Source organism: Ambystoma mexicanum, chromosome 6p (assembly GCF_040938575.1).
Source record: "Ambystoma mexicanum isolate Mex_15411 chromosome 6p, UKY_AmexF1_1, whole genome shotgun sequence".
Classification (NCBI taxonomy): domain Eukaryota; kingdom Metazoa; phylum Chordata; class Amphibia; order Caudata; family Ambystomatidae; genus Ambystoma; species Ambystoma mexicanum.
Window position 1 is genome coordinate 1,436,190,322 of NC_090935.1, and position 23,404 is coordinate 1,436,213,725.

The following is a 23,404-nucleotide window of genomic DNA, read 5'->3' on the forward strand; positions in this document are numbered from 1 at the left end:
AGCTGGCAAGGCCAAATGCCCGCAAACAACCTTGAATGCTTTGTTTTCTAGGTGGCATAGCTGGGATGCCCTTAGGAAACTCAAGTGAGAGTGGGCTTCTATTTTGTAAGTTCTCAATTTAGGGGCCTGATTCACAGAAGCCTTTTATAATGCTGCAATACCATTGAAAACTGCTCTGTGAATCAGGGCATTAATGTGGTGCCTTATTCCTGCTCTCGCAACAGCGCTCCTGCCCGGCCAGCCATCAACCTGTGTGTGTTCCACTGGTGTTGTGAAGGCAGAGCCCCTCTCAAGCCAGTTCTGGTCTCTCTTGGGAATCTCTCTTAATATATAACACTCCTTCCTCCAGCTCTCTCTTTAAGTGCTGTATTTATCTCTTTGTCTTACAAGCTGGAACAGGGACTAAGTGGTAATTATGTGGGTTCCTTGATCTTAACACAGAAATATATAGGGTTCAGGAGGACTCAGGACCCGAGTCTGCTAGGAAGGGTCGGAGACTGGAGGAGAGCACAAGAAAACAATTGGGAAAATATTTCAGTTTTTTGAGCTTTTGCGACATCCCACCAGAGAACATCTACTGGACCAATAACCTGCATAATCTCCCTGGCACAGAATGGGCCCGGCTTGCCCTCCCAGACCTCTGTCCTCTGTCTCGCCACATCCTTCTAATAGTCTACCCTACTTGTACCCAAATGACTGTCACCATTTACTGTATCCCATTGTTGCTAAGAAGCTAGGTGGGCACCCCTAAAAACCAATAAATGCATTCATGATGTCACAGACATCGCAGCCATTTAATGATGTTTTGGCACATTGCTTGCTGACATTCTAGGCCATGCCTAGACATTCTAGGTCATGCTGCGATTTCATTCCCGCACCCTGTTGATATTTCTGACACAGACTTGGCCTGCATGTTAATTGGCGGCCCTCACTTTGCTGTCATTTCATATTGTGCTGACCATTTACTGCAAGACCCTGCTCCGTCGTGGCACACACATGTTCGGCACAGACTTGGAACGCGTGCCCTTCTGGGCCATGACTTGAATTCTGCACTTCCGACTTTGGCACAACCCTTTTTCAATTCTTGCAATCGGCCGCGCCGCTCTAGTCATCCTAAGCACAGATATTGCTGTCCTTTTAATTCTAAGCACGTGCATGGCTGGTCTTGGAATCCATGGCAGGGGTGTCACGGGCATCTGTTAAGGTAACTTCCGCCATGCGTGGCCTCTTTGGTGCCTCAGAAGGGGTTCTGCGGGCCGTAGAGATAACTTTCACCAATTATGCTGACGATAAAAAAAATTCTTCTCCCTTTATAGGGTGATTACGAGCAAGACCTAAAAACCTTACAAAACACATATGCTATCATCCAGGCCTGGATGGCAGCTAATGGCCTTTGCCTCAATGGAGACAAGACTGAGATCCTACTGGTGGGACCTAAAGAATCCCTCAGTAAACTAGACAGCAACTACAGCAATTTCAAAATTGAGAATACTGTAATCTCAGTCTCCTCTGCTGTGAAAACTCTGGGTGTATACAAAGATTCCACCCTGTCCATGGACAGACATGTTAGCTATATCTCCTCCTCTGCTGCACTGACAACTAAAATTATAAATGCGGTAAAACCTCACCTGTCCACTGAAAACTGCCTCAACATTGCTAGGACCACCATAGGTGCAAAACTGGACTACTGTAACGTCCTCCTACTGGGCACCTCCGCCAAAAACATTAACAGACTACAAATTACACAGAACAACTCACTGAGAGCAGCCCTCAGTATTCCCAGGAGGGAGCACATATCCCTAGCAAGACAAAATGCCCACTGGCTCCCTGTCAAAGAGCGCATCCTATTCAAGACCCTCACTATAACCCATAGATGCTTATCCCAATCTGCTCCCAGCTATCTAACTGAACGAATACAACAAGTGCAGACACTTAGACCCAAAAAGGTTTTATATACAAACCAACTCTCAGTCCCGAATTTCAACAGATCTAAAGCCGGTGGCTTGAGTTTCGAAGTTTTAGCACCAAAATCCTGGAACTCACTACCACCTAAACTGAGATCCAAAGTATCACTCATGGCTTTCAGAAAGGCACTGAAAACCATCCTATTCAAGTAAATCTGTACCTAAAATACTACCTTAAACACGAATGATGTCTGTAACCACTCCGCTGCCTGGGCCAACAAATTGTACCTATGTTCACTGTTCCCATGTAACCTTGGAACATGAGCACTACCTTTAACCAAGCTCCTACTACATCTTGATACTATACCTATGCCAAGTAATCTTCATGTAACAGTGCCTCGATACCCGAGGGCAGTTGTGTGCTTTAAAAATGCAAATAAATAAATAGAGTGGGTGAAAGCCGCGAGCGAGGGAATGAATAACCAGGTCTTCGCTTTTGCTTGATAGTGGGGTATGCTGCCCAGTGGCTGCTATTTTAAATCTTGACAGGCATTTATGAATGATTAATCATCCCGCAGCATATTTCTCCAGTAGTATATTAATCTTGTCATTGAAATCTAGTATATGGACTGCATATTTATCCAAGCACTGAGGCCGGGGTTCATTGTATCCAGACTCCACATTTGAGACATATTCTATCCGTCCACAGTATTTGGGGGAAGTAAGAAGCGCCAAGACACCTCTGCCCTGAAAAGGGAGCGCTGTGGTGGCTGCTGAATTATTAAACTGGAGGGTGTAAATGCATGTGTCAAATATGTGGGAGTGACCGAGCGCAGCAAATAAGCCAGACCCAAACAAGGGATTTTGGGGGGGTTGGGGAGGGGGTCCACCATCACGAGAATATTTTTAAAATAATGGCTTAAAATGGTGCATATCACAGCACTTTCTGTGACAAACTGGGTAAAAAGCCATGAAGTTTGCAATCAAATTTGTATGGTAGCACATGAAATAACCCAGTAGATGAAAGTTATTAACATTTTCCAATGCATTTTTATTATTCCTTTGCCCACAACATTTGCCAGGATCTGAAACATTGTAATGCTGGCTGTGCCCATCCATGCCCATGCATGCTTCAACAATATATGGCAGTATTACCTTAGAAGGACTCCCAGCCAGTATGCCAGTAATGCCATGCCCCAGACATAAAGTATATCAAGACAGGCTAGTGAACCAAGTCATCACACTTAACATTAAACAAAATGCCATGACACACAGAATACCTGGCTAGACTGGAGCCAGGTCTAGCCACGTAATAACCTTTATCATGTTTGCATGTCTCTTGATGCCAAGTAAAAAATACCATGGCACGTTAAGGAAGTGCATGCAGAGCGACACTAGTACTCCACAATGCAAGTTAGCATGTCTATGCTGCTGGCGCAGTAATGAGAACTGTAAGGGCCAGTCTTCCGACGCTGCGCTGCCACCCATTATTATGTGCAATGTTTGTTTCGGCGCCAAAAGGACTGTGCAACAAACCAACAAAAATGGCATCGCGTGGGTATTCCCCCCTCTCAGAGGCAGGGAGCACAATCCCTTGCAAATAAAGCACATGGGGGACTGAGCTGCATGCCACTCTGAGGAGGGGGCAGCGCTCCATCACGCCTAGTGGCGGGCCGCCACTGACTATGACTGACACTAGCAAGGGGAGGAGTCTGAACACAGACAATCTTAAGGGAAAAGCCAACAAAAGGGCTACATGTCTCAGAATCCCATTGCAAGGACCCCTCAGTCCCTCCCCCTAGCCCCACCCAGACCCCAGAATTAAATTGGGATTGGTATGGTGAGGCATGAATAAAGCCCCTACATAGATTTGCTCTCAAAGGGTCGAACGTAGACTCGTATCCATAATGGGATCAGTCTGAGCTACATGTCTCAGACTATTATTGATACTGTATGTATGATATGATATAAGATATGGCATTTATAATGCATGTACGACATTCCAGTCGTGTGTAGCAAAAAGGATAGATTGAGTGTTATCCCTGCGTTGTTCTCTAGTAGGCCACAAAATAATGGTCTCTGTAGCAAAGAATTAACTTTACAAAACCTCTCAGTACTACAGGTGAAAATGTTCAACCCTAGGATGCTCATCATTGCTAGTGCTACATTTCAAATCTGGCACATATCACTCTCTAGACACTGCAGATCAGTAAAAGTTCAAATCATGTGGCCTTGACATGTGTAGCAGAGACATGGCAAAGGCTTACTTCAAGCCCAGCCTATCATGCACTTATCGCAGCGGCTGCGCTTTACATTATTTGACCGGGAAAATATAAACGGGTGTAGTGGACACTGCAGCCATCACATTTACATTCAAATGGGCTCGCACTCGCCACTAGGGTACTCCTAGGTCTTCTTCTGAGCGATCATCTTGCTCTTTGACATCACCCTCTAAACATCGAGAGGTCTTATATATCCTATTGGTCACCCAAGCATAATAAGGATTTTGTTCAGACTGCACGTTCGTAATATTTGGACAACATCCCAAAAATGTCTTCTAAGGGGGCTTTCTGATATCTACTAGAGGTCCTAAAACATCAACGATACAGAAAAGGTAGCAGGCGCCCCTCTCTAGAGAGAACATGGCATGATAACCTGTTCTTTGGGTTTTTCCCACTTTGAGAGTCCGCAGCCATTGCTTTAAGCTCACTGTACTTTTCGCAAAGGAGGAATACCCATTTGCATATCAGTCTTTGTCCCGCCCACAGGGGCAGTCCAGTACCGAAATGCCAGACAAACCTACTTTGAACAAGAGTACCAACAGCAACCCCAGACACATGTTTCAGCCTTGTTGGGCCTCATCAGTGAGGTGGAGCTGTGCCTCTCTGAGCACAATGAGCAAGCGGTCCAAGTCTGGGTTCCCACAGGTAACTCAGGTTGACCAACCCCAAGTTCCTTACAAAAATACAATAAAGGTAGCAGGCGCCCCTCTCTAGAACATCAATGATACTAATGCATGTCTACGCACATCTAGGTACTTTAGATCCTATTCAAAATCAGGAAACATACAGGATTTTGTGGTCTTTGTGGAAATATGTGGTGTTGAGGGAGGATACAATACAGGCAGCTGGGACTGACCATGATGGGTTTTTTCTCCATTTTCTGTTTCATGTATGAAAAACAGAAGAGGAAAGAGGCAAGAAATCCCCCAGATCACTGGAAGATCCCTTACATTGCCGGACGGTATGTGGCCGATGATTCTCTTCTAAGTGCTAACGGTGTATTAGACAGGAACTTGGTTGTCGCATGCACTTCTTACAAGGCAAAGGTGATACAACCAAAATCATCTGCCAGTTGTACAAGCTACTAGTAAAGGGGTCGTATTCAAATTAGAGAGGGAGAGAAGCAGGTGCTCAGACTTTGAAAAGTATTACTTCTATAGGGTATCATACAAGGCAAATCACTTTATCAACAGGGTGTTCTTATTCAGGCTATCAGTAGACGGTAGGGTGGTAATGCATTCGTAGAGCGCACTGCTTGCCTCGGAGAAGGTCTTGAGGCGCTGCCACATCAGAAAACCAATACCTTCCAGAATAAAGGAGTCCCGAGCTTGGAAACCAAAGGGGCTTCCGCCTGTGCCTAACTCCACATGATTCAAAGGGCAGGAACCCTTTATTTGCTGGAGTTGCAGAAGTCCTCTGGCAGTTACCCCACTATCAAATTATGTGAAAAAGAAGACACAAACGCATATTGGGGCAATGTATTTCAGCTCTAACATATGTGGTATATGGTGCATGCATTATAGTCCGGTAAAACATTACTCGTTTAAAGTTTCTGGATTGTAGCACATAAATAACCTAAAATGATATTAGTATTAAGTGTGTGATTTGAATAGCACTTCATACCAGATTCTTCCAGTTTCAAAGCGCTGGAATAATCTGTCACAATATTGTTGCCCACTGGTGATACTCAATGGATTGACCTTGGATACTTCACCTCCAACGTCATTTGCACATATTATTAAATCCCAGATGAATAGTTCTAACGAGAACCGTGATCTCTGATAATTCATCTACATGTCACGGGGCAGCAAGGTTTACCCGTCACCCTTGCCATATAAATAGTAATACATCAACCTGCTCGACCAGGAGCACTGTTATTTGCAACATGAAATCCCAACTTAACATGTCATAGAGAACCCATGGGGCCTGATTTACGATGGCGCAGTCCCACAGAAAACGCTTTGTAAATCAGGCCCAGGATCTGTGCTAATGTGTCCGCATTCTGTTGCCCACCATTGCAGAGCTGCAACTCATAGGCGCAGGTCACAGACCCGGGTGCTGAAGGCGTCAGGATCCTCCAAGGCACACGCATAGGCCCTGTACAGACTGACACAGGGATGCTGAGAAGAAATTCATAGAACAACATGGAGGTGCAGACAAAGTGGGGACATTGCCATGTATAAGAGGTGACGATCAGTAGTCAAATGCACTTCCAGAAAGTGAGTTTCAGTCATTTCCGTAATTGGTTCTATGTCATTCCATTCCATGCCAGGTTTTTTGCCGCCGATTTTTGGCTGAAAAAACCCAATGATATTTTTTATTTGGGGGCGGGGGTTCCCTCAATCACCCCTTCAGTGTTTTACTACCTATTGCCCACAACCCCCTACTCCTTATATCCCTTTACCCCCTCCAGCAGATACTGTCAGATGAGTTTTTTTGGCCAAAAATCGGCGCCAAAAAACTTCGCAAAATGTCTACATTTGCACATCTCCTTCCCTTGCGTCCAAAAATGATGTGGGCGCTTAAAAGAGGCAAATAAATACCCACATTTAGAGTACCTTTATGAGGCCCCAGTGTACTTGTGCAAATCGTTTTAATAGGATTCACTCCCCTGGGTCTGTTTCGGAACAGGCACATGGGAATGTGAAATGCACAGAAGGACCGTTTCAAACATTTCTCTGCATACATTTTTTATTTAAAGTCTGGCACGCCCTGAACGAGCAGCTGCCAACCCATGAATATGTATGTACCCTTTGCTAAGAATACACAAGCATTTTCATGTTTTTCATATTTCAGCATGACAAGCCCTTTCACGGCTCTCACGGTGTCTGTGCTCTTAGCACCCATGGCTAGCGGAGCCCGCGAGTATATACTCCCACCAGGAGCACTTTCCATTGTCAAAGTTGTAGGCAGTGGTGGAAATGGAAAGAAATTGGTGGGGGATCCCACAAGGGCCGGGGCGAGGGTGGAGTTTGGGGGTGCGGATCTGAGGAGGCGGGATTTAGGGGGGCGGAGCTGGCAGTTGACCTCCTATCAAAGGAAATGTCCAAAATAATAGTTTAAAACAGAGCTATTTCTTTAATGCTGCTTCTTTTCCAAACTATATATCAATTCCACTTTAAACCACTTCCATGGCACTGGTGATGAGTTACTTCACTCTGCGGATAATAGTTTTGACCAGTGTTGCTGAGTAAATATTCTTTAAATGGCACAAAAAACTCCCCCTTGGGTACTATTCAAACAGGGTGATTTCTGTTCGCCATAAGCCACGTTTTTTTTTTTACTTGAACCACACCCGGCACAGCTCCTGCAGCTCCCCTCTGAAAGCAGTTGGATGGTTGCATCGTGTGTGATAGTTTCAATGTTAATAGGGGTATTTATTTATTCATGCAATGTTTGGCGGTTTCCTGTATATTTATTTATGCAATGTTTGTCGGGGACAGGTATCCGACAAACATTGCATAAATAAATAATCCGCGTCCATGTATCCGACCAACATTGCACAAATAAATAAATAAACCGTGTCATGGCTGAGGACTGTAACTTCCTCTTGTGACTGCTTGCACGGGGTCACCAGAGGAAGTTACAGTTTGCTTGCAAGTGCTTTATTATTTTTTTCTTTTTTTCCCCCCAGCGCTGACTCTCGCCAGACCCCGAGATCCGGCTACATATCTGGTGTCAGATCTCGGATGTGGCGAGAGCTGGCTCATTCGCCAGCGCTGGTTGTAGGAAAGTAAAACCGTCAAAAATAAAAATAAACCATCAAAAACATGCACATTATGTTCTTAAAACAAAGGGATATCTTTCAGCCATGGCAGGAAAGCAGGCAAGGCAAACTAAAATGGCGCTCAATGCCGAAGTCGCCCATTCACCAGCAACGGTGATGTGAAGGGGCAAGAGAGGAGTGGGAAAACTCGGGGGACACGAGAACAGATACATATTAACATCCTCGTTCCGGTGTTAGGTTTTGTGAGGCCGTCTCGTGTTGCGAAGGGTTCACACATTAGTGGTGAAGATGGGGAGGGGGTATGAAACCTAAAGTGGTGATGAGCACAGGCAGGAAGCACTTAATCCGTGAATGCAGGTATGGTTCTCTGTGCTTTATGGCACTGACAATTGGGTATGTGTTTTATCCAGCGGGGAGATTCCAAGATCTATCAGATGCCAGGCTGCGTCCCCGGGTTCACCGCTGGCATTGGGTGGGTGTGCTAGAAGGCATAGAGCACTGCCATTTCTCCATTGAGGGTTAGCGTGGCACAGTCGGTAAATGGCGTCCTTGTACAGGATTGTCGGTCTCGGTACTGGACGATGGAGGGGTGACTGGGCTAGCTGGGGGACGAAGATGAAATCTTGGGTTAATGACACTTTAGTCTACTACTAGACTGTACCGTTTGCGTGTGCCTGTGCTCTTGACCTGGTTTTGGATGTTGTGTCATGTAGCTATCCAATGGGATGCAGGGTTGCTACTGTTCCATTTTATGATGGCTGTGGGGTGGTGTTGGAGTGGGCAAGAGCGGGAAAGGCTGTCCCAGCTGAGATCCGATATTACAAATGTCGATTGTTATTCTCCAATCTGTGGTTAACCAATTTCCAGAATGTTCTGATCCATGGTTACGTACCACTCAAAATGCATTTATTTATTTCCATGTGTCATGATTTTAATACAGAAACCGTTTACATGTAAAATTAATCTTATCACAATTCATATGTTATCAAATATATACAAAAGGGGGTACAACTGTTTTGGACTACAATTCCCATAAGCCCTAGTCAGCATATGTATTGGTGAGCGATCATGTGAGATGCAGTCCAACCCATCTGGAGAGCCGCAGATTGCAGACACCTTGCAATAAAAAATATACTATCAAAATTATTGGACAGCTTTCTAATGCTGCTTTTTGCTCATGTTACCTAATGTTGACTGTTGCTGGACATTTCTTACATTTTACACACTGTAAGGGCCTGATTGCTTTGTAAATCAGGCCCAATGTATGCAAACGATGGTCAAATTATCCTGTACTTGTGTAATTCTACCTCCTAAATCACAAGGTAAACCACAATTTGATCTGACCTTTAGGTCTTTTAAGTTCATGAAGGCGATTTTGTATGCCTTCTGTGACATGGAAAGTTGTAGGACCTACTGCCTAGTTTAGCTGGTGGAAAATACTTGTTGAACCCCCCATCCCTCCCCCCAAACCCCCTTCCTATTCTGCTGTCTTGGAACTGTCCAGGGCACAAGTAGAGGGTACACACAGGTGGATGGAGTCCCCTTTTTTCAGAGTGCACCTTAACATGCTAATTTCTGTTGACACCACATTCATGGGTATGTTAATGAGTCCCCCCCGTTATTTGTTTAAGACTTGACTCCTACAATTGTCATGCTCTTGCACATGTAGCGATTCTGCATGCACATGCTATTATCGCATCTATGCAGTGATATTGCATGCATACTGAAAATCCGAACAAGGTAGTGCTGCGCTGTTGACAATGTTCAGATTTATATTTTTTGGGTAAATGCTCCTTTTCCTGGATTTGCTCCTTGCTTCCCCACACCTTAGAATGCAAGGGTGCTGGGACTTGGTATACCGCGTCAAGCCAACCAAAGCCATTTTGGGGCCTGCAAGAGGTTTTGTTTGGCCTCAGATGGAGGGAGATGTCATACTTGGTGCATTGGTTGATGTTTGATGGGAGGGGAACTGAAGGGTGTAATCAGTGGTAGCATGCATGCAATTGCCACTCACGCCAGGAGTAATGAGAGACATGCTTGAATGGCTGGCGCTGTAGAATGTATCTGGATAGGAGACACATGGCACGGATCGAGATCGCCAGTGGGTAGCTCAATGACCCCAGAAACCATATGTTTCTTGACCCCCGGTACGCACACCATCCATCAAAAATTTGAAATGATGGAAACCATTTTTACAAGAACTAAAAAAAATCAAAGGAAATCCTTTCCCCTGAGAAAAAGGAGCGAGGGAAAAGACTCCAGGAGCTGGCACAGTGAAAATTCAAACCATGTGCAGAAAAGCTGCAAGAGCTGAGGTGGCCACCGTGGCACCTAGGAAGGACGTCGGCAAGAGGCTACCACTTGGAACCCAAGAAGGCAATGCATGCGCGCAAGGGTACAGTCACCTCGTGTGATACGAAGGAAACAAGTTGTAGTCATTTCATGGCAACATGTAGTTTCCTTGTTTAGGAAGCAGACGCATGCAGAACCCAGTAGTAAACTAGGTGACCCCTCACACGTGTGAGCTCCATCCCTGAGATCAGCCATTGAACAAATAATTCTATTCCTGGTTGGTTTTACTATAAGTGCTTTTTAATTAAGTAAATGACTATGTGAAAGTTACATCATATTTCTAAGTTTTATTCTTGTGCAATTTTTTTTTAATTTTATTTTTTTAAAATTTTGGTTGGCTAAACAAGTTAACCTTTCAAAACATGTATAAAATTGCTTTTTCACACACCATAAAACAGTTACATGATATTTCATTTCTCAGTTCAGTTATCACAAGTTTCCTGTTCTTAGAAGAACATTATTTGATATCACCTATTAGGAATAACAAAAATCATTTACAATTGAATTGATCATGTGCATTGTGTGACCCATTCAGGCTCCCTTGGTTAGGCACGGGTATGAGCCATGTTCATCATTCAGATGATTGCATTGGGAGTCAAAATCTTCTCTAAGAATTGGATTGTTGCTATCCTGATTGTTATTTTGCGAGTAGAAAAAATCTCATACCAGATGTCACCAGTTGTTTTGTATGAGTGAGTGCTCGACATGAATTTGGAGAAGTAGAACCTTCACTGCGGCATAAGAGCCTGACATTCTTCTATGAGATGTTTCAGGGTTTCCTTGGTGTTTTTATTTTTACAAAACTGACAATCTGCTGTGCCAGAGCTAGTTATGCTTCTTCTTGCCAGAACCTCTTTTGTAGGCCATAGATTTAGGCAGAATCTTAGAATTTTAGATCTGAGCTGGTGTGATGGGCATTTGACCAAATAGTCAGTCATAGTGCAGAACCTTTTATGGCCAAATAGAGCCCTATCAAAATCTGCCAATAGGAGGAACGTTTCTTGAGTGAGAAGCCAGTCACGATAGTATAACTTAAACTTGACTTTCATTGGGTTTTCCAACAATTGTTCTAGTGCAATGTCTGCTTCAGTGAGTGCAGTCAATATAGAGTTTTTCCATGTTGCCGGGGAAATATGTGTGGATACCAAAAGATATCGAGCTAGAACAGTTACGAATGTTACCTGTTGTTAGTCCCAGCAGGCACTTTCTTAACATACAACACATTTTCCAGATAACTTAGACAGAGACAGACAACAGACCAAGTTCAAAGCGTAGTAAGGCAGTGGGTGTACATTTTGGTAAATTTAAGATGGTCTTCCATAACCTTGTTTCCATTTTGTCCCAAAATGGTTGTTTGTGGGATCAGGGCTTCATCCCCGTAGGTTATAATGGGGACTACTTTTTGTTGGAAGAAAGTCACGATGTGAACACATGTAAATATGCCATATGTGAAGAGTAATACTTTAGCTTGGGATGTCAGTGTGTTCATTTTAGCGCCCAAAGTGATTTTGTACAGTCTATCATTGCAATGGTTGCTGAACATTAAACCCAAGTATTTGGATTCAGGTACCACCAAAAGACACTGATTTTGAATGTGCCAGACACATTTGGTGGAAAACTTTGAGAGCGGTTTCCCAAGTTCAATAATTTGTGTATTTTCCAAATTTATGGACAAGTTATTGATCTTGGCATAGTGCTCCAGTTTGGTCAATAGGGCTTTCAGCCCAATAGGTATTTGAGAGCGCAACACCAGATCACCAGCCTAGAGTAACCATGCTATGATCTGACCATCCAGGTTGGGGGCATCATTAGTTACACTCATCAAATCTATTCCAAGATCTAGAATGAACAGATTGAAAAGAATGGAGGCTAATATACAGCCCTGTTTGAAGCCACGTTTGGTCTCAAAAGAGGCGGCTAGCAGGCCTTCCATGTTCAATCTGACCTGCATCATGGTGTTAGAATGGAGCAGGTTAATTAGAGTGACTAAGGAGTGAGGACAGCCATAGTGCATCAGTTTTTCTTGAAGTAGTTGTCGATCAATAGAATCAAACGCGACGCGAAATCTACAAACATCATGTATAATAGCGGATTCCACTAGGCATAAAGAGATTTGATCGCAATGAGTGTTATGATGTTAATTGACGTTTCGAGTCCCGCAACAAATCCCGTTTGAAAGGGGTCTCTTTTGTTAGATGTTAGAGACCATGCATTCAAATCTCTTAACATTATTCGGCTATAGATTTTGCCCGGGGCATCTAACAAGGCTATGGGTCTATAACTGACCGGGTTGGAGTAATCTCCTTTCTTATAAATTGGTACTATAATTGAGTGCTTCCAGGAGACTGAGATTTGTTGCTTATGTTGAATTGAAAGGACGATGATGTAAAGAACTTGAGGCCCACAGCTCCGGATGTTTCTTAAGAGTGGAGTTTGAGAGACCATCCGGGCCTGGGTCTCTTGAAACACTCGCTTTCTTTATAAAGAAAAGGACATCATCTCTATCAAACTTAAGGCTAAAAGATTGTGTAATAGTTTGTGCTTCTGTTGTACATTTACTTTCGGGCGGGGCATACAATTGGGAAAGTGATCAACCCACTTCTTTTCGCTTACCTCATTTGTTTGTGATGACAGTTGGGAATTAGAAATAGCACTGTTAATGGTTTTCCAAATAAAGGCAGTGTTTTTGCCTTGGATGTTTAACATCAGTGCTTCGCTATCCGTTTGAAAGAATGTGGCTTTGTGCCCTCAAACCCAATTTTTGTACTTGGTCTAAATTGAGGGCAAAGCCACTTCTCTCTGCTCTGGGGGCAATAATTTAGCTTATCTTTTTTGTTTGCGGAAAGTCTTCTTGGTTCTATTGAGTTGGTTGAATGCATGCACGGGTGATTTCCCATTACCTGACGTTCTTTGTGACTGAGGGTGGCCGAACAATTGCATTTTATCAGGGTATTCAATGTTGTTACTGATTCCCAATTTTAAAGTGTTCTGAAGTTCGGCCTGTATGTAACGGCTGACTGTAGTCAAAGAGTTTTCAGTCCATCTCAATCTATTTAGTTGGTTATTGATCTCATGAGAGCCTGAGACAAAAGATCGAGATTCAGGCACCACATGTCTGTAAACCTGAAATTCAAAGGTGAGCATCGAATGGTCACTATTTATGGAGGGGATGATTGCAAAGTTTGAGACATTCTGAAAAAGAGCTCTATCCACGTAGATGGAGTCTTTCGTGGCACTCTGCAACCCTCTCCTCCTTGTTTTATGAGGCGGAAGATCATTTGACAGTGCACCATTCAGCATAACCAGATTCCATGAGTCAACAAAACTTTCCCACATCATTACATGTTCAGAGGACTTAGATGGTTCATTTGCAAAAAGATGTATATTCACGTCCCCAGCAATGATGATATACGAGATGCTAGAGAGAATGGCAATCTGTTCCATCAAAGAACCAAGGTCACAAAAAAAGGAAGCGTTTGTTATACCCATAGGATTCCAATACAAATTTACTTGATCGTTTGTATACATACTACGGTAAGTTGTATGAAAGGGTTTGGTGAAGACATTATTTCTGAGGAGATATTTGAAGAGATATGTGACATGGTTAATAAATCAGACATTGGCCTTCTTTTAGCACCTCGTTTGGCTGGTTGTAGATGTATTTGATGGTCATCCTAAGAGGGGACTGAGGTCAGCCAAGTTTCCTGTAACAGTATCAGATCAAAATTCCCCAGTGTACCTTGCGCGTCATTGAGTGTTTATACCCACGAGTGTTCCAGCTGAGAAATGTTATCTTCTGTTGCGCTGAGGCGGAGTCTAGTTATATTTTGTCAGAGCAGCGACACTTCAGCACATTATGGCAGTTTTGTGATCTTTCAGTCTGGAGCAGTGCACCTGCGTTTTCTGCAGTGTGACTTCCAGCAGGTTGTGACATTGGATGGGTTAGGGAGGTAGAGACGGAATTAGGGATAAGCAGAAACCCTAAATCATATAGAGTTGTCTTAGCCAGCCAAATTGTGTTTAAAATGACACGAGATTTTGTCCATATACGGGCAACACTCAGATCTTTTATGTCTGGGAATTCGATCTGATCGATATCACACGAGGCAATAGCCTCTAAAGCAGGAATATCAAAGAATAATGTCAAAATGCTTCTTCGGTTCATTGCATATGTTGGAAGTTATCCACACGACATAGAATGCATTGAGTTTTGCTTATTGGCTACAGTCATGCCTGTGTTGGCAATTCATTTTGAATCTTGAGGGGACAGTGAGTCTGTGGGGTGAGTGCGTTTAGGACCCGAGGTCTGTTGAATCAAGACCTTAGAGTTGGCCTTTGATACCTCAGAGATGTGAAATGTGTCGAGGTTCCCTTAGAGGGCTGAGAGCATGCAATTTTTGAGACTAACCTAATCAGATGTGAGCTCAGTTAAAGTATTCCTAACGTCAGCAAGAATAACATCATCTTGTTTTCTTATGGGGGAGGCTGAGTAATAGCTAGATTGTTAGTACTTGGTGATAGCCTTACCCCCGGACAACTGGAACCTGTCAGTGTTTTGTGAGGAATGCTAGTGTTTTCAATCTTAGTGGTGGAAAGAGAGAGAGCCACCATAGAATGAGTCTGATAAGTCATATGAGATTGAGTCAGGGTTGGCGCCGACCTGAAATTGACGCATGTAAGAGTCAATGGCTTTCCTAATTTCTTGTCTTTTCTATGTCAGTTTCTTTGGTCCGATTATGATCCTGGCACATTGGATTAGATGGTTATGTGGTGTGTAAGGGCGCAGCCCCCGATTCACATTGAAGTACCTCTGCAGCTTTAATAAGCTTATAAAGTGGAGAATGAATTGGATTTATTACTGAGGAACTGTCTGAAGTTTGCTGCTTTTTTTATTGAGCTATAATAACATATTTTTTGGAGACTGCTTGAGATGCCAAAATAAGACCTTTTTTTGGTTGTGTTAAATTCTTAATGATGTTTTTGTAGCAGAGTTAGATCCAGCTGAGTTTGATCTAATATTTTTGTTTTTTTCACATTTAACTCAGTGGGGCCTTTTTATTTGGAGAATATTGTGTAGGCACTTTTACCAGTGGGTTCTGAGGGCTGGTTCACTGCGCTCTCTAGTGCCACGAATTCAGTTGTCTGATCAGTGATAGGTGGAACATTTGTGTTTTCATCTCGAATGATGCCGCACACATAGGGGACTGGTGGCAGAAGTATGCCTGAGGGTAAGATTTGGATAGGAGTCGCATCGAGTGTAGAAAGCACATCCTCCGTGTTCTCGTACGAAAGACCAACTTCAATGGTCTGTACTGCAACAGAGGTTACCCCCACAGATTTGAATTGTTGCTTTTGGGCCAGAGTGTGCACCACAGAATTATGCCAAGCACACATTTGTGCAAAATGTTCAGAATGATGATTCAATTTGGTATCAAGAGTCTCAAACAGTTTGGCCAGAGACATTAATTCTGTGTTCATGACCTCCAATGTTATTACAGTCATTTTAGAATTGTGTGATTTTATACAAAAGGAAGAGGAATCAGCTGGAGAGGGAGGTCTTCATGGAGTAGGGGCAATAAATGAGACAGCCAAAGCAGAATCATTTTGACTTGACTGGGGAAACATATCTGGGGAGTTTGATAGATTCTGAGTGACGTCTCTGGCCGAAAAATAGGGCTTTACAGAATGTAATTCAATGATGGCTTCTTCCAAGACATTATTTGGTACAGAGGATTTACCCAGTACAGCTATAGTTCCTGTAAGAGCATTCTGCAATACTACGCTATCGGAAAGAGAACTATTTTGGGGCTCAACAGACAGAGCTTGGGGTATAGTATTGGAGGAATTAGTGTCACACGCAGAGCTCATCACAGTGGGAGACAAGATGATAGTTAGGTGGTTATTTGTCTTCACAAGAGGTTCAAGAAAAGGATCTTTAGTAGACGTTGTGGACTGAGACTGGCAGCCTTCTATAGTTATTGCTTTGTTCATTGGACAATTTTCCAAAGCCAAGTCACGGATATCGCTGGTAGAGGTAACAGCATGTTTCTGTTTGGTAAGTGAACGTTTTTCTTTTTTAACCTGTGCAAATGGAGTCTTGCATAGATTAGACAGGCCTCCACTTTGAATTATATCTTCAGGGGCTGTTGTGTCTCAGAGAAAAAGCGAGTGCGTGTGGGAGACGGCATATCTGATTGCAGAGAATAGATCCCTTTGAGTCTTTGGAACATGCAGCAGAAGGAGATTGAGTAGAAAGAGGTGTGGTAATGGCTCGAAATCGGAGTAATAATAATCCAAGGTTAGAATGGAGAGCAGCATTCACTGAGTACTGCAAAAGAACTCACAATCTTATTCGAATACCAAGGCATGGATAAGACCACAATAGAATAATTCAACAAAGTCTCTTTCAATTTAAAGTTATATCAGGGTATACAGATCAAAGGCTTGCCGCCCGCAGTCCCCAGTCCCCAAAAAAGGTCCAGGCCACCAGATCCTGTAAATATTTGTGAGTGAGTGCCCGTAAAGCTTGGCGGTGTAGTTTGATTTTTGCGGTACTCAGGTCAAAGGCTCACGGCCTGCAGTCCCTGGTATCCGTAACTAGTGTCAATTGAATGTAAACAATATATGTGAATCACTAGTGTCAATGATTATCTGGTTCGGAGGCACTTTTACAATCATTGACTTCTTAAGCTGTGACAGCGTGTTACTTCAAAGCACACAAATAGATAGGTGCTGGTGGCCACAGTTCAGTCCTGCTTTAGAAGTGGCAAAGGAGTGTGGAAGGCAAATAAAGTTCTTTGCTGAGTTAACAAGTCTGTAATGTGTAGAAACTGCACTCAGTAACGTTAATCGTAGGAGTCTTACCCTTGGATCAATGAGATCGGAACCAGTGACCCAGCGTCACAGCAAAACAGCAAAAATAGTGCAATGAAAATAGCGCGCCCTTGACTCGCTGCAGGCTTAACGCTGCAAGGGCGAACGTTCGTTGCTTATGTAGCCCTATTTCCTGTATCGGTGTAGTAGAGCAACACGTTGTTTTAACGTGACAACGTTCTGTTCTTGGTCTCTGCCTTCTTTTGCCTTCGAATGGTCCTTGATATTCACTGTGTGCTCAGCAGAGCAATGCAAGGCAGTGTGGGGCAGCGAGTTTTCAACGCTGAGGAGGAGCCAAATTGAAGTTGGAATTGTAGAGAGCAGCAAAGTCACAGACTTGCACACAGCAATAGACAGCAAAAACAGTGCAATGAAAATAACGTGCCCTTGAATCGTGGCAGGCCTTCCATACAATAGCAGTAATAATTAGCCAACAATAACCTCTTGTCGCACCTGCCTCTTGTTTTACCAAACAATGGCTTCCTCTAGGCTAGTTACACAATATCTGGCTCTTACCAAGATAATTCATAACATTTGGTTATGGTATCTTATATTTGGTTACTGTTTCGTTATAACCTACAGCAGTTTCGTTATAACATAAAGTGATTCTTTACATTCTACGCTTAGAAATTTAGATTACCGTACAATCCGTAAGCTTTAGTCTCCAAGCAACATGACTAATCATGTCAATAAGAGTTTAGGTACTCAAGCTGGGCGCTGTGCCACTCGTAGCCCGTGTGCCATAGGAAAGAGTTTAAGTCCTATGTACACTTGCGAGAAACATTCATAATTGTGATTAGGGAGTACTCGGAGTGGCTATTAGCAATTTCCCCCTGTTTCTGCAACAGGTGGATATTTGAATACCTCATGGAGTCAGGTGGGTCTTTGTTTCATGGATTCGAAAGTCTGTGTGGCGAATACAGCGTGTAGCTTCTCCAAGAAGGTGGCTGTGTTGCGCTCTGTCATTCTTACATGCAGAACCCAGCCTTGCCTCTAAAAATACATAGGTGGGCTCATCATAGAAGTTCACATAGTTGAAAGTTAGGTGCAGGACTTCAGCAAACATGCACATAAAATATAATAACGTAAGCTGCAGCTACAGCAGAATTGGGTAGATGCAGGCACATGTAAGGGGGTCAGACATTAGGAGTACAGCTGAATTGGTAATAGCAGAAGATATGTGAAATACTGCCGGTTTTTACCGACTACATGGATTGTTTAAGTGGAGCAAGGCCACCAATAGTGGCAGACAGGGGCTATACAAGACCATTTACATTTTGAGGTAGCAGTATTAACAACATGCAATAAAAATACTGGAAATGGTGAATAACACATAATTGCATGTTGAAATACCTCCAGCCTTGCAATTGGAGGTATTTCTGCAAATATTTTACTTCCAACCAAAAGGTGGGGCAAAAAATGTTTTGTGTGTTGCTCCCTGCAGAATAAACCTTTTATTTCGGACAAGAAGGGGGGGGGCACTACTGTAACCCACTCATATATGGGCTGAAAAGATGCAGAGCAGCCGTAAAGGAAATGAACAAGTGGGCCTCTCTGATGCACTCTTGGTGCACAATGATAACAATGGTTGTTACATGCTTTCTCCGTGTGACAGCAGCATGTTAAGTGTTGCTGTTCCATGTCTATTTCCACTACTCGAACAATTCTGGAAATGTATTTTATCATTTTAGAAAAAGAAAGACATGGAGTGTTTCTGTAATAACAAGCAGTATTTCGGAAATGTCACATATCTGACATGATTTCACCACCATAGCAACAGTAAAGTCATGCTACATGCAGACACCTCAGAATACCACATTTGGTAAGAAATTATACACAGGTACACACAACAAAGCATCCCAGGCTTGCTGGATAAGAGTCAGACTTTCAAGAAACTGGTAGGCAGCAAATATGTTTTCAAGACCCTCCGTTCTCTGAAGGCCCAGCTACTCTCCTGAACAACTTGTGGAAAGTGAAGCTAGCAAGAGAAGAACACGCCACCCCCTTCAGTGGCAGGACTGTAAACCATGGGACATTTTCAGTTGTGTGTGTGTATACAAAAAAAAAAGTTCATGTGTAAGCAGTTTCACTATGCTATATGTAAGCTTCTCACTACAGTGTATATAGATTCTCAATATATCATGTACATGTTTCAACATGTAGTATACATATTTCAGTGAATATCATACACATTTTAATAATCAATATACATCTTTTGACATGCAATGTACAAGAAGTTTCAGTTTACAGTAGGTCTTGTTTATTATGTTGTAGATGCATTATAATATAAAATGTATGTCTCTTAGGATATTGTCTAAGAACTTTCTCATGATATGTATGCATTTCAACATGTGTATCTATATTATTAGAATGTAGCATGCACATCTCACATAGGTTGCTTACAATGTATGAATTTCAATCTGAACTATATGCATTTCAATATAAAATAGATGCATCTGAATATACTGTGTATATTAGGTATATACTCAGTATATATTGTATATATCTCAGCATACAGTGTATACATTTAAGTAATATATGTAGCTGAATACACAGTATATGCATCTCAAAGTACAATGAGTATATCTCAGTGTATAGGTTTCAATATATAATGTATGCATCTCAGTATACTGTGTGTGTATCTTAGTATATAATGCATGGATCTCAATACACAGTGCATATATTTCAATATATAATGCATTCATCTCCAAATACTGTAAATACCTCTCAGTATCTCAGTATCTCAGCATGCAGTGTGTCTATTTCAATACATAATGCACGTATTTCAAACACATTAACGTTGTATTTATGTTTGCGGTCGCTTCAAAAGCGACCGCAAACATAAATACAATGCTCTTAAAGCTGCGGTTTTATTTCTAGGTTTTCCGGGCTCCTCCAGCCCGGAAAACTTAGAAAAAAAACCTGCAGCAAGTGCTTATTTAAAAAAAAAAATAAATAGCACTTACCGAGATTCAGCTGCAGCTTTTCTGCCTGTAGACTCCGGTCCGGGTCCTCCGAGTTCCGGCACCAATGAAGGAAAAGCCACCCAGTGGTAGCTTTTGTTTACTACAGATGGCTGGCTTTTTCTTCATTAGTGCCGCAAAAGCAAAAGCCAGCACAGTCGGGCATCCATTTCACAAAATTGATGCGCCCATGTGCTTGCTTTTCCAATTTTTGAGCTTGAATTGCTCAAAATTTTACATAGGAACTTAAAAAAAAAAAGTGTGAGTCTATTTGTTTTATTATTGCCCATCTTTTTGGGCAATAAAAATGTTGGGCCAACCATTCCTTTAACTATGGGTTTAGCTTGAATAATAGGAAGCCCCCATGGCATGCCATAGAATGTCGATTGCCCCTAATTATGTTAGCGCCTAGATGCCTACGGATTCAGAGTGCTCTAAAAATGTTAAATACATAAATGACGTGTGAAAGAGTGGAGGGATTCCATTCAAACCATGAAGGTGAGTATTTCCCCGCCCTGCTTACCATCTCTGCTTTGTTTCTGGGCTCATTAGGGGCACTCTGGACTCGTTTCCAACATTTCCTTTGGAAAGTCAGAGCAAGATGGTTTCATGCAAAGAGATGTTTCTTGGGTTTGATGGGCTTCTTCTTGTTTTTACTGAGACTGGTGTCTTGGAGGGAGCAGTGGCAAAAAAGGAGGAGAATTTAGATGAATCAGTTAAATCGTAGTGAAAAGGCAAAGGGCCCTATTCACAGAGCGTTTTCCAATGGGGTTTTGCTATTATAAAACACTTCTATGAATTAGGCCCATAGATTGCTTGCTGGTATATCTGCCCCACAGGAGAGACTTAGGGACTTGTAGTAAGGGGAATATCCTATGGTTTTTCCTTGTGTGTGCACTTTCTTAATACTTGGAAAATAAATGCATAGTGCTCGCTTCTGTGCCATTAGCAGAATGCCATCTCCCTCATATATCACAGGGAGCCATCAACATTGGCCTAGACTAAATACATAAATCCACCAGAGCCTAATGATTGTAATGCCTTTATCAGGACACCCACATTTTAATCAAAAGATAATTATTCGCAAATATGTATATTTGTTTAATTTTCATAAATACTTTTTCTTCACTGAAATCAAGGTCTTATTTAAAGACCCAATAGTACATCCCTGTAGAAATGAAGCAGGTTTCTTAAATCAGCAATGTGGAAAGTAACCTGTTGGATGAACTGCACATATGACAATTGTATGAACATGTCTAGTCAAGCAATTATTGTGCACCTTTGAAAATAATCCAGTGGAAACGGTTTTTTGAACAATCGGCTGAAATGGAAGATCATGTCTATAGCGAGGTTTTTTGAGGGAAAAAGGACATGCTGTATTGTGTTTTTTAAATAATACACTGACTTCCAATATGTAAATGTGTTTGAAATTTATCCTAATACTCAAAGTAATGTCCAAGGGGTATTTTTGTGTTTTTCTGACAACCTAATCAGCCCACCCAAGTCTTGCACTTACCCGGTTCCTTTTCAGGGCTCAAAAGAAGGATACAACAATATTTTCATATGTAATCACCACATTAACTGAAGACTATGGTCCTGCCTTTCATTCAAAGCTGCCTTGTTTACAGGATACATTTTCATTAACATTCAGCATTTTACCTGGGATTAACAATATCTTTACATATTGCTTTCGCTGACCTCCATTTTCTGCTTGTAAATAAATACATTCTTAAAATGAATACAAATTTTAGGAATATACAACTCATTTTACGAGCGCATGAGTGACCCGGAACACAAGATGACACATGCACTATAGACAATTTATTCCATGCAGAGCCCTCCACTTTTTTTCCAAGTGTTTTAAAAAATGGTGTGCAGGACTTGCTGTGGAACAATGTTGAGGTGCCTGAAAAGGTCGGATCCACACAAAAATTCATCCATAAACACTTAAGATAGAAAATGGTATAGAGGGTTCTGGATCCACTGAATACGAACGTCCAGTCGTATTTCAGAATGACCAAAGAAATTTGCAAATGATCACCACTACAATTCATGCTATGACAAATTTCTGCACGCGCATTCATTGTGGATATTCTGAATTATGGACTGGATATTACTATTCTGTGCCCGGAAGCTGCCCTACACAATTGTAAATGACTCACTCTAGCTTATATTTGGAGGACATCTTTGTCGCTCAGGAGTTTCCCACGGATGTAACAGCGCGCAACTGTTTGCTCACTTATCAGTTAACTGCCAGCTTTCCAGAGAAACCACAAATTGTGCTCTATTTGAATCACTCGGGCCCTTATTCACAGAGCGTTTTCCAAAGGAGTTTTACCATTATAAAACACTTCTGTGAGTTAGGCCATAAACCTTTTCAATGAAAATTATACATTTCCTAAACGATGTCAGCCTCCCCCCCCCCCAGCCAGACATGAATAAATTAATAGCTAGGCTGCAAGACCCTCATTGTGAGAACAGGCCTTCACCGGGGTACTCACAGACAGTTTCCCACTGCGGTTTGCTTCTTCACGCTCTGCCAGTGCAATGTGGAAATTATCCTTCAGCTCTTTCCCTGCACTTGCAAGAATCCTAAAAAGCAAAAAAATACATTTCCTGTGATTTCCATTTTCCACCAAGACACTATACATTATGGCACATTTGCATTATCATCTTTGGACATGGATTCTATTAAATTAAGTCTCAATATAATACAGTTGAATTCCTTACTGAAACCACGAGTATGTCAAGCAACTGAGCTTAATGCAAAGGTTTGTGCAAAGAAACCTTGCATCTACATCTCTTTTTTCCACATCTTCATGGAATTGTATTTATTTACAATTCTTCAAAGCGCTACATGCCTGTGGGCCTCAGAGCGCAACAAAACAAGAGGGCAGGTCGATCAGAGAAGGCAAGACGAGCAAATTGAGAGAGAATAGGATTTAATCAGCAGAGTTAAAAATAAGTGTTTTGATGGTCTTTTTAAAGACCGGAAGCAAGGAGGATAGTTTACAAGCATGAGGGAGAGCACTGGGGAGAGCACACCTCAAAGCAGGTAGGAATGGATGGGATAGCACATGTATGGCTGTTACATAGAAAATACGTAAGCATGTGGTATTGTTTCCATGAGTATGACACACAACGGGAAACCCAGTGCATGTGAGATTTTCCCAAATCCAACTCCTAGTAACTGCGTATAATATTCAAACAAGGAGGGACTAAAAGCTAGTGTGTCATACCCCAAAAATACGTGGTCACAGAATGCAAAACATAGAAATAGAAAAGCTAAAAACAAATGCATTT

At 42.3% G+C, this 23,404-nt stretch overlaps 1 protein-coding gene across 2 annotated transcripts in view; it reads right to left on the bottom strand.

Annotated features, from left to right (window-relative positions):
- The window catches only part of CFAP299 (cilia and flagella associated protein 299), a 2,370,083-nt gene that overhangs the window by 1,510,623 nt on the left and 836,056 nt on the right, over window positions 1-23,404 (bottom strand). For both annotated transcript variants that reach the window (XM_069626159.1, XM_069626160.1), the window contains one exon: window positions 22,603-22,693. In XM_069626159.1, coding sequence (XP_069482260.1) covers window positions 22,603-22,693 — 91 coding nt within the window. The remainder of the gene's footprint in view (window positions 1-22,602; window positions 22,694-23,404) is intronic.